General features: G+C 45.7%; 1 protein-coding gene across 1 annotated transcript in view; it reads right to left on the bottom strand.

Moving 5' to 3' along the window:
- Positions 1–318: 318 nt before the first annotated feature.
- Positions 319–11,984, bottom strand: part of LARGE1 (LARGE xylosyl- and glucuronyltransferase 1) — a 515,425-nt gene continuing 503,759 nt past the window's right edge. Inside the window, exons 13-15 of the mRNA XM_008064872.2 lie at positions 9,871–10,017; positions 4,493–4,688; positions 319–1,864 (exon numbers count right to left, since the gene is read on the bottom strand). Of these exons, the coding sequence (XP_008063063.1) occupies positions 1,667–1,864; positions 4,493–4,688; positions 9,871–10,017 (541 nt within the window). The 3' untranslated portion in view covers positions 319–1,666. The remainder of the gene's footprint in view (positions 1,865–4,492; positions 4,689–9,870; positions 10,018–11,984) is intronic.

Below are 11,984 nucleotides of genomic sequence, written 5' to 3'. Positions count from 1 at the left end.
GTCCACCAGGCCCCTGGATGGGATGTCCACTTTACTTCTGATGACCAAGATTTACCCCGCTGGCCTACATCTGGCATAATAAAACATCTGGCTTCAGCGTTGAAGCAGATGCTAAATGGGAAATCTGAAAATGGTTTGAGTGTTACAGGATAAAGTGAGATCTAACTTCCGGCAAGGAGAAAAAAAGATGCAAGTTCAAATGATGAGAAAAACAGAATGGGAGAACAAAAGTGTGAAGTTGTTGTTTATCAACTGCGATTTTGCTCTCTAAGCTGGAGTGTGTCTCGGTAGCTTCTTGCAAGAGTGGGAAGGGAGTGGGGAAGAAACAGTCTGTACTTTCGTTTATTGAATGCAGCTTTCGCTGGTCACATTGCAACTCAATACAAACAGCCCAGCAGAGGGTAGGGCATTAACTCTTGTTCTCATCAATGTAAACACAACATTAATATTGAAGATTAAAGAAAAGGGGTAAAAAGTCCAGTGTCTCCTCGATCTGCGTAAAGGTGAAGGTGGTTGCCTACCCTTGGACAGGTCCCAAAGGGAGACTGAGGTTGTCACCTCTTCCTATCCACAGTGAAGCAGGCAAGAACACAGAGGAACCCAATCACGTTCTTCCTGAAGGTCTCCAAATGGCATGTGAATCTTCTGAATTGGGCTCGTGTGAATTATTAAAGTTCTTCCAAAGGCCTGAGAGGTTCGTACCTTTCGTGTGCACTGAAATGGCTCCTTTAAAGCCCTTTCCCATGAGTCAGTCACTGCCAATAGAAAATGTGACCGGTGTAAAACAGTCAGCCCCCGTGATTCCACAGCCCCCATCATAGCCCCTGGATTGTGGAAAGCAGGGAATTCAAAATCACGGGAGTCTCAGTGATAATCCTGAAGGAAGCTGCCCACCTTTAAATAGTGGTTGAAGACTTTCGTCCTCCTTGCTGGGCCACTGCTGAGAGAGGAACGTTGGTTGAGGCAGCTGATTTTCCTTTAAGCCTTAAAGGATCAGACTTTCTATTTTGGATTGCCAGATCAAAACCAAACAAAGAAAATCCCCCAAAGAAAAACAAATCAAAACAAAACAGGAGTGACTTCAAGGATAAGGAACCATCCAACCCCACCTCCAGGTCCTTTCTTCAAATACATCCCCACTGGGTTTTCCCAAATGGTTGGTTCACATCGTTGGTCTGCCCTCCCTTTGAATATCCAGCCACACTGCGGGGCAGAGGAGAGCATTTCCTCTAAATGAAAACACAATTTTGCTTTTATTTCCTGGGATGATGAACCCCCAGCACCCTGCCTTCCCTTTCTCCCCAGCTGTGGTGGGAAGCACCATTATTAAAAGCAGCAGGAACATCCTAAAGCCCTGCCTTGGTTTTGCTGCTTTGCGGTGAGATATTGCCTTCACTCCCTCTCATGCCTCGATGGCCTGTTCTTGAAGGGACTTGTCCAGGCAGGTTATTTTTCCACCCTCCGGGAATGCTGGGTCACGGGGCAGAGAGAGGATGGCTGGATCCTTGTCCAAGATCTCTGTAGTGAGGGCAGCTTCGTTGGGTTACAGACGAATAAAAACACACCAAAAAGGCATGGCTCCATTTTGAATCTGAAGGCTGGGCCCCAGACAGCGAGTGGCTCTTCCCCTGCAGTATGTCTCTCCCTAGCAGCGGGCTTCTTGGTGCTAGCTGTTGTTCTCGGCCGTGAGATATTTCAGGGCAGCAAAGCCATAGCGGCGTGACATGTCCTGCTGAAACTCTTCCTTCAGGGTTTTGAGACAGATGCGGTATTGCTTGTTGGAACGGAACTTGGTAATGTCGAAGCTGGGGGCATGAGGCATGTGGATCATATAGGCATTGGGCAGCACAGTGAATTCATATTCCTGGAAGAAGACAAGAGCAGCGTGAGAACTTGCCGAAACCCTTGTCATGCATGGGGAAGGCGCGAGTAAATGACTGAATGACTCGTGAATGAATGACCTGGAGAATGACACCCATAAGCAGGGCAGCACATAAACAGCACAACAGCTTTGGGATGTGACAGTTCAGTGCTGCCATCTCCATAACCTTGGATGAAATACTTGGCTTCTCTGACCCTTTGTGTCTTCATCTATACAGTGAAAGTAATAGCATCTATCTTGAAGGATGAAATCAATAACGTAGAGACTGTGCTGAGCAGAGCTCACAGCTATAAAATGTTCTTGATAAATGTGAGCTCACACCCTTGTGGACACTCAACAATAACACAAGCCACGGGATAGTCTCTTGCACAATTAACTGACAGCTGCTTATGGGAACCCTCATAGGACCTGAGATTTGACAGCCTCACCAGACTAGTATAAGAGGAGACAGAAAAGAATAAAAGATGAAAGTAAAAACAAATGTTCTATTGGACTGAAGCTCATCAAGAACAAACCTTTCCCTGATATGTCCTTATCACAAGTCATACCACCAGACAGTATCCTCACTTGGTAGAAAACAGCAAAATACTCAGGCCAAAAAGAAAAGGCCTCTGAACACCAAAATAGGAGACATCCATTTAGATTACGTAACTCAGAGGAGGACCCTGAACCTAAGCTTTCACTCAGATCTATTTACTCTGCTTTTTGGATATGATGTTGATAAGCTTTGGCCATCTAGTTTGCTAGTCCAAAGCAGATGAGAAATTGGAAAAACTGGGATGGGAAAAGGTAGCTGTTACAGGTAGAATAATACTGACAGCAGCAAGAAATAACAGTTGCTGGTGAGAAATGAGTGAGAAAAACCACAAAAAGAAAATATCAGACCTCCCAGTGCAACTGTCTGGAACATCTCCCAGAGGGACAAGGAGACAAGGAACCCTACCAATCCCACTAGCTCCCACAGTTGTGGCTGTACTACCAGTCATGTGTGTGCTCATAATTTCCTCAGCTCACTGGAAAGGCTCAAATTATGTTTGGCATGTGCTATTGGCAAAGAAAGGGAAAATGCAACACCATTTCAAGAGTTTTGTCAAAACTGCCTAAAAGAAACAAAGCCCAGGTCTCAGTGCTAGAAAATTTATTTATTTATTTATTTTAGGAAGGTAGATATTAAAGGAAAGGTACGTTGTGAAGGGCACGGTGGGCAGGACAACAGCAAGAAGATCTGGTGTCTGCTGCTTGCGCTGGCAAATTTAACCAGTTCTTTGAACTAGCTCGCCTCACAGCACTGCTGGGCTCATGAATATGACACTTCTTTCAAGCACAAGCTGAGGCCGACTAACCATTGTTGCCTGGGAGCAGCACTGTACTCGCTCCAAGTATTGGTGGAAGCATGGATACTAACGGTCATGCTCTCTGTTGTTAAACATGATCACTATTCTACACTATCTACATAAGCAGTTCTTAGCCCTAGTGGTTCTCAATTCCCTGGACTGCTTTCAAACATTCTGCAAGTGTTGGAAAGTTCTGGTGATGCCCATGAATGGCCAACACTGAGTATCTCTATCTCTCTATCTCCTCTATGAATTTTTTTTTTAACTAAGTTAAAAAATATCCCCATGTGTTTCATGTTCCACTAAACTCTACTGCTGTATAAATAACTTCATCATCATCAAACTTTAAATAAAGATTCTAGTTAGGGTATTCAGTCCATCCCATCCACTCACTACCTATTGTTTAAATAATAAATTGGAAGTGCTCTTGTTGAGAAATATTTACACTGTGCTCCAGGAGGTGGCGCCTTAGAAAAGAGCACACAGAGAGAAAAAGAGAAGGCTGGAGGACCCAGGCGTCCTTCTAACTTAACCAGAGAGCTTTGCATTTGTTTGTCTAACACAGGGGTTGACAAACTACGGCTGTCTGGCCTACTGCATAGTTTTGTAAATAAAGTTTTACTGAGACACAATCACGTCCACTCATTTAAAGACTGTCTACAACTTAACGTCAAGGGCAGAACTGAGTAGCTGAAAGGAGACCCATAGGTCCTATAAAGTCCAAAATATTTGCTATCTGGTCCTTTACAAAAGTTTGCTAATATCTGGTTTCACCTATTAGAATTCTGCAGATTTCTTTTGAAGTAGGTGCTTGGTAAGTATCAGTTGAACGAATAAACAGGGTCATGACAAAACAGTCTAAAAACAGTCCTCTTTTAGTTAAAGGGTAGAAAATAAAAGATTAAAGGAAAGATACATTGTGAAGGGCACAATGGGCAGGACATCTTAGTGATATGCATTGTACCATTTAAATGGAATTCTAAGGAGGCTTTGTGTTAATTAGGCAACTCCAAGGCCAAATGGTGAATGTCATCCTTTGCTTGTCTTCGTCACTGTGTTAGGTGAGGATGAGGAGGAAAAATGGTTTGTCACATTTGCCTAGGTCCTTGCCAGGAACCTGACTCTCACTGAAGGGTAGATGAAAGAGCAATGGTTTGTGATCAATAGTCCCAAGGACTGCCATATTCTCAGTCTAGGTCCCTGAACACATCTTGTTCCCTCTTAGGCCTCTGCTCCCCACACCCCACTGCACAGGTAGATGTTCCATTCTTCTCACCTGCGCATCCAGTTCCATGATATGAGCCACCTTGTTCCAGCCAAAGCCCACAAACCTCCGGTCATACTCAGGGCAGTCACGTCTCACAACAACATACGGCTCAAAATCAGCCTCCCACTCGACCCGGTAAGGCGTGGTGGCAGTCCGCCACTTGGCGAAATTTGTGGGTGCGTGGCCTTTCGTCCAGACGTGGTACCTGGGACACATGGAGAAAAGCCATTAAGTGGAGGGAAGGAAGGCAAGCTTTCCAACCCGGTTGATTTGGCTGATGTTATCCTCATGGTGGAGTGAATTACATCTTTCCCAAAGCTATGTTCAAGTCCCAACCTCCAGCCCCTGTGAATGGGACCTATTTGGGAACAGGGTCTTTGCAGATGCAATCGTGTTAAGATGAGATCACAGTGGATTAGGATGGGTGCTAATCCAACAACTAGTATCTTTATAAGGAAGAAATTTGAACACAGGATGTGCAGATATAGGCAGAGACTGAAATGACGATGCATCTACATGCCAAAGAATACCAAAGACTGCTGGCAACCACCAAAAAGGCAGAAAAAGGCAAGGAAGAATTCCTCCCCAGAGTCTTTGGAGGAAGCAGGGACCTGTCAACACCTTGATCTTGGGCTTCTGGCCTCCATAACTGTGACAGAATAAGTTTTTGTGTTTAAGGTCCCCAGTTTGTAGCATTTTGTTGTAGCAGCCACAGAAAACTAATCAGTCAGTTACATCCTTCACTAATGAGGAGTCTCTCATTACGTAAAGGTGACTCCTGGAGTGCTCTGGTCAGTTACATGGAACTAATTGCAGGCTGACCTGCTTTACAGTCATTCCTGCCAAAGACCATGGTGGCACACAGAAGTATAAGATGGCCCTCCATGACCCTCACCCTGTATGTTCTCCCCCTTGAGGCAGAACCTGTGAGAATGTATGATATCACTCCCGGATTATGTTGCATGCTATGGAAAAGGGATTTTTATAGATATAATTAAGGTTACTAATCTGTTGACCTTGGATTAATTGAAAGGGAGACTTTTGGGGTGAAGACCCAATCACGTGGCCCTTTACATCTGGATCTGGAACAATGCAAACAGCCATGTTGGGAGCTGCCTATGGGGGCCATATGGCAAGAACTAGATTCCAAGAGCTGGAGCTGAGAGTGCTTCCTGGCCAAAAGCCAGCAGGAAAAAGGAACCTTGGACTTACAACTGCAAAAAAAAAAAAAGGAATCCTGCTGACAACCAGTGAGCTAGGAAGAGGGCTACATGCCACTTGCTCCAGAGAACTGCAGCTTTGTCACCTCTTCATTTCAGTCTGGCGAGAATCCAGCCATTCCATGCCCAGATCTCTGACCCCCAGAGACAGTGAGATCATGAATTTGTGTTGTTTTATGTTGCTACGTTGCAGTAACTTGTCATACAGCAATAGAAAATGAATATAGTCATAAAACTACAAGAAGAAGCAACTAATACTTATCAACCATTCACTATATACTGGGACTATTTTTAACATTTTATATATATGTATATGTATTGTTTTAAAGTCTTATAACTTACTCAGTGTCAAGTAGAGATGGGTTTCAAATCCAGGTAGCCTGCCTCAAAGGCCAGGATCCTCCTTAACTACTTGCTGGGTTACCTCTCTTACATGTCACTGTCCCCCACACTCTCTGGTCTATCAAACGAGTACTCAACTATTGTGCACTAAATTGAATGAATGAATGAATGAGTAACCTAACATGGCAGCTACTTAAGATGGAGGCCCATGAGTTGGACAGGAATTTGCCTCTGGAAACTAGAGAGAGACAGCAGGAAGCTAGGCATCTAGAATGGAGTAGACAGGGCCCAAGAGAAAGGAGTTAGGGGATGTGGTATCCAGCGCCAGAAAGAAAAGCTTCATGAGATGAAAGCAAGACAGGAGGTGGAAACTCAGCTCAGCTGTAGCAAGAAAGGAGCTCCTGGGTTCTACCTGATCCTTCAGAAAGACTCTCTAAAGCAAGGGTGTGGGGGAGCTCTAACTGAGAATGTTTCATGTGGCCAGTGGGGTACTTTTTGGTAGGAAACACAGCTGCTTCCTTATTTTGCCCTTTCGCTACTGAGGTGGATTTTACTGGTATCCTCAGGGAACCAGCCAGTATGGCTGAATGGGCACTGGCCAATGGGTGGACTTTCAAGTTGTGCTGTGGGTGAGATGGCCGGGCTGAGGAAGGCAGGGACTCGAATCTCAGCTCCATCAATGTAGCACTTCCACCAAAATCAAAGTCACATAAATGGAAAAAAAAAAAAAATAAAAGGCTGAGCAATGTCACTTTAATGGAGTGTGAAAAGAGAGAGAAACTGAGAAATTGCCAGCCTTGGGTCTAATCCAAAAATAGGCCAAGAAGCAGCTGCTTTTCCACTTGTGAACTTGCTGAGCAGGCAACCTCAACACCTGAAGCCTCGGACAGAACTGGCATAGCACAACCCGTGGCCGTGAACCTGTCTTAGGTTCAAAGCATGGCACAGTGATGCCATCAGGTCAGGGTTCAAATCCTATCTCTGTCACTTAGGAGCTGAGGACTCCGCAGAACAATATACAGTAATTCCTCAAGGAAAAAAAGAGAGAGAGAGAGAGAGGAGAAAATTCTCCTTATTAGTCCTCTATTTGACCCCCAAATACTATGTCTATTTCTAATGGTCTTGTTCTTGGTGATACTGATAGACTTATTTGTCTTCCATCTTTAGAATCTAAACTCTTGGCCTATTATAATATGAAAAAGAAGGAAAGAGAAGCTAAAGTCAGGGACAGGTGGATCAGTCTGTTCATCTGGCCAGGGAGGTGGCTTCCATTAGCTCAGCATGGACATGGACAATATGCTGAGTGGCCGGGCAGCACAGGGTACAGTGAAGTTACAGCTGACTTGCTGTCCAAACAAATCCGAGCCTGAAAATGACTCGAGGAACCCATTGTCAGTTCAGCAGACACTGGACTTCAGGGGCTGCTTTCTGAAACCAGCAATACCAGGTAGCCTTCCCCCTGCCATGCCCCCCAAAAGTAGATGAGACGATGAGAGAGATTTCCTGGGTGTACTTTATTGAGGAGAAAATATTTGGGAAGTACTTTGTTTTGAGCAGTGGTTCTCAAATTTCAGTGTGCATCAGAATCATCTGGAAGATTGGTTTAGCCCTGGAGTTCCTGAAGCAGGAGTTCTGGGCATTTCTAACAAGTTCCCAAGTGATGCTGAAGCTACAGGTGCAGGGACCACATTCTGAGAACCACTGCCCTAGAGGACATGTTGGGGTGTAGATACTCTTGTTCCAGGCACGGTGGGAAGTAGGTTTTAGCTGCTTGAAGGCTTTAGAGTTCCTTATTTGGTGAGCAGGTGACAAAAACAATTTCTCAGAGGGAAGGTCTGTAATTTAGCACTTGGAATGACAGCTTGCAAGCTGCTGGCCAGAGCAGCAATCACAAACACAGCAGCCCAAACCCCAACTCTCGTGCCCATGGTTGGGGCATCAAAATGAGTTCTCAATTAATCTAGGGATGGAGATGAAAGGAAGAACAGCTTGGAAAGTTGCCAGATGTTCAGCCATCAGGCTGTGGTGTCTGTGGGAGACTCAGACTAAGGTTTGGTATCAAAGCCTCAATTTCCAGAAGAAAGTTTTTACCCTATACCTTCAAACACTGATAAGAAAATCCAGAACCTGGTCAATGGCCTGATAGTATATTGGTTAAGAACACAGGCTTTGTGGTTCCCTTAGACCTGGGCTGAATCCAGCAGGGATGTAGACATTCTAGTCTTCTACCTGGACACATAATATCCAACTCTGTCATTTGCTGGCTGTGTGTCATCCGGCAAGTTACTTAACCTCTCAGAGGCTCAGTTTCATTATCTGTGAAATGGGGATAACAGTATATGCCTCAACTGTGGGGATGAAATATATCACAGTGCTTGGTACATGTTAAACACTCAATAAATGGCAGTTACTCTTTCTTTATGAAAAGACAGAAAGCTTGGGCTGTGGGGTATTAACTCTTTCAGGTCACTTTCCAGAATTCCAGATAGAGGAAGGAGGCTGGAGTTAGAATTCTGACTCAACCAGGACCTCTCGATGCCTCAGTTTTTTCATCTGTACAAAACATGAAAAATGATAACCTCTCAATTGCTGAATGAATAACATACCTCACAGAGTTTTTTTTTCACAAGATAAAGTTTGTTTGAGAAAACTTTTTAGAAACTTAATATTGGTATGGAATCCCAAGTTGTTATGACTATAATCTTTCCAGTAACATTTTGATTACCTGGAGATCTATACTTTTTAGCTCAAAGGCAGTTTTGGCTATTCTTATATCATTCAAAATGGAGGCCTCACTTTAAAACAGGAGCATATATAAGGTGATCTTGAACAATTATAATGCTATAAGAAAGTGACTGGCAGTAGTGGAAAACAGTCAGGGGAGGGGGGTTGGGACTGGCAGTTGAGGGAAACTGCTAGGGGAGGGAGGGGCGTACCTCATCAAGAAGGGTACCTGCATGATCAGTGTTTGTATACCTAACCCTGAATTGTACCCCACATCTTTATAATAAATAAATAAATAAAAAATAAAAAAGAATATATACTAAAAAAACAAAAACAAAAAAAACAGGGGCAGGCAGAAGCACCGGCTCTCCCTTCAGACCACTCCATTAAGAGACCCAGTAGGACGCCTATTTCCCTCCCTGTCCACCTAATTGCCACACTTGACTCTGCAGCCTAGAGATGGAACCTGTTTGCACCCATGCGGTCGTACAGATTCTGGGGCAGTGACAGGGGTGCTCCGGATGGGTGATGCGGGGCAGTGCCCTGAAACGTTCTTGCAGGACTTAGGGGACTGGGAAAGAAGGAAAGTGAGGGTTCTGTTTGCAGCTGTCACTCAGGCCAGCAAGTCAGCTGCCCCATCTGCTGGGTGCAACTTTGGAGTTACCTTGATGACTTTATGTTGCTGAAGCAACTGATGCACAACCCAGGCCTGGGCGGGGGGTGGGGGGGGGTTGGCAAGAACAGATCACTCACCCCAAGAAGAGGGAAACCCCACCATGGCACTAATAGAATGAAACCCACTTACCAAAGGAATGAATGGGCAAGCACATAAAAGAGAGAATAAGCTTAATCTCTTACCCAACATGCCTACTCTTCCATCTGGACACACAATATCTGTCCTCCACGTACAAAAATGTACATGGGATGTGGGAGGAGAGAGAAGATTCCAAAAACGCTCTTTGGGGTGAGTGGTGCTGTTTTGGCGTCACATGGACTAAGGCTGGCAACAAACTTCCGGGCTAACAGCTTTGGTGTCCGGGTTTCCCAGGAGAGAGAAGACATCTGGTGTGCTCCCAGAAGTCAGCAGCAAGGACTACTCACCTGAATGTGAAGAGGGTCCCCATGTCCAGCATGGATAGCAACTCTGCTTTTGACTTGGGGAAAGAGAGACGGTAGCGCAGCGTCTCAAACGCAGGGACGATCATTGCTTTCTTGGTGTTGGCGAGGTCGAGCTGGATGACAGACTTCCTGAAAAGAAGAGGCAGAAAGAGAGATGGGGCCCTGTGACACCAGGCCAAAGCCTTTCCCCCATGAGGGCAGAGCGGTGGCTGGCCCAGGGAGGCATGGGAGGGAAAGTAGGTCAATCTCTCAGTTTAAGAAGGAGAAATGGAAGCCCCAGGAAGTGAGGTCACTTGCTAAGCTCAGGGAGTCCAGTGTGGAGTGGGATCTCCCCACACCACCTGTTTGTAGTGTGTGCTTCTGCCAGAGTCAAGCATGGAAGGAAGGTCTCAAAGGACCCCCAGGGATTGAAGCCCTGCTTGCTGGGTTCCCCAGGCTGGTCAGCTACTCCTACTGCACCACTGGCCCCACGAGAGCAGCTGCACAGAAAGCCAATGAGAGAACCACCAACCTGGGCCTTTACAGGTTCTCTTTTCAACCCCTTGAGCCTTCCAGACCCTGAGCCTTTAAAGTAGCCAGAGCCACCCCATGCAGCCAGTGCCGGGTAAGACAGAGTTCTGATATTCTGCCTGGTGAAAAGCCCTCTATCACCTGGTCGACTCCCACCTTTGTAACTGGCCTTCTGCTCTGCTTTGAGACCCAGCTCCTGCCCCTCTGGCTTTGTGGTCATTTCCCGGCTCTGTGGCCATCACTTGGAAAGGGAAAAAAGCTCAGAGAGGGCTGTACAATATGAGGCTTTACATGAACACAGACTGGATTTGGACCCTGGCAATGTTGCTTTATGAGTCCTGTCTTCCTGAGTAAGCCATTTAGCTTCTCACTACCCCTGGTTCTTCCTTGCTAAGATGACAGCAATAATGTCTACCTGCTGGAGTTGCCGTGAAGACTGAGCAAGGTTACTATCATACCACTTGGTACAGCAGGCCAAGGGAAGGCAAAGCTGTGACATGCAGTCACTTAGTGCTATTGTGACCCCCTGGCTTGATCTTCTATGATCTCTTTTGACTAGGACCTTGTAACTTCATTCTGGCCTTCTGCTCAGACAACTGACCTCTGGGTCTCCTCGCCATCATGGGCTCCCGGCTTCTACCTCTGAAACAGAGAAAGCAGACTCCCTTGGGGCAATGGTAGGCATTGGAAGACATTTTGAAAGATACTGGAAGCAGCAGTCTCCTGTGGCCACACAACTGTTAACTGATGCACTATTAAAGTCATGTCACTCAACAAAACTTCAAGGCTATGCATAAGCAGGGACTAGGGCTGGTGTGCAAAGTGTGATCATACTCTAGGGAAGTGATCATGTCAGCCCAGGCCCATGTGGGACAAGAACCGAGTGACAGACCAAGAAAGTCATCGGTAGGGCTTGGTATCACTGAATGATGAGGAAGATTCTGGACTAGGTCAGAATAAGGACAGTTTTCTGAAGCCACTCCTGGCTACAAGGACTCACTAGGTCCCTGTGGAGAGGAGTGGTGAAGAGATGGATTGAAAGTTCATTTGGCACCTTGTGAATACCACTGTAATTCACTCTTCAACATGGTGCTTAAGTTAACTGTCTACTAAATGATACGTAGCCCTCATGCCACTATTTCAGAGGAGGTTCATAAAGGGTGACAGCAAAATGGAACATGGGTGAGCTATACTCAGCCAGTCTGACGGTCAGAGTTTGAGACAGCCGGTTCTGGCCTGTGTTCCTCTCCCTCTTTGTCTGTCTGAACAATAACATCCGTTTTCAAATGCCCACAATGCTCTCCTTTGTGGTCAGGTATCCAGTACAAGCTAACATTTTCTATCAATTGTATACTGGATATGGGCAGAGTTGGGCTCTTCACCTTGCCCCCTGGAAAGATGTGGACCTTATCCATTAATTCTGGATGTTGGGGGTAGCACATATGGGTCCAAGGAATATCCTTAAACCAAGACAGCAAAGCCCCTGGAACCCTGGAGTGATGAGGAAGGTGTCTCAGTACTGGTGGTTGCTTCTCATTCAACAATCACTGAGTGCCTACAATGTGCCAGGCATTTACATCTCAGGA

The sequence above is a fragment of the Carlito syrichta genome, unplaced genomic scaffold, assembly GCF_000164805.1.
Source record: "Carlito syrichta isolate Samal-C Ts95f unplaced genomic scaffold, Tarsius_syrichta-2.0.1 Scaffold308088, whole genome shotgun sequence".
NCBI classification, from domain to species: Eukaryota; Metazoa; Chordata; class Mammalia; order Primates; family Tarsiidae; genus Carlito; species Carlito syrichta.
This window is presented reverse-complemented; position numbering and strand designations above follow the sequence as displayed.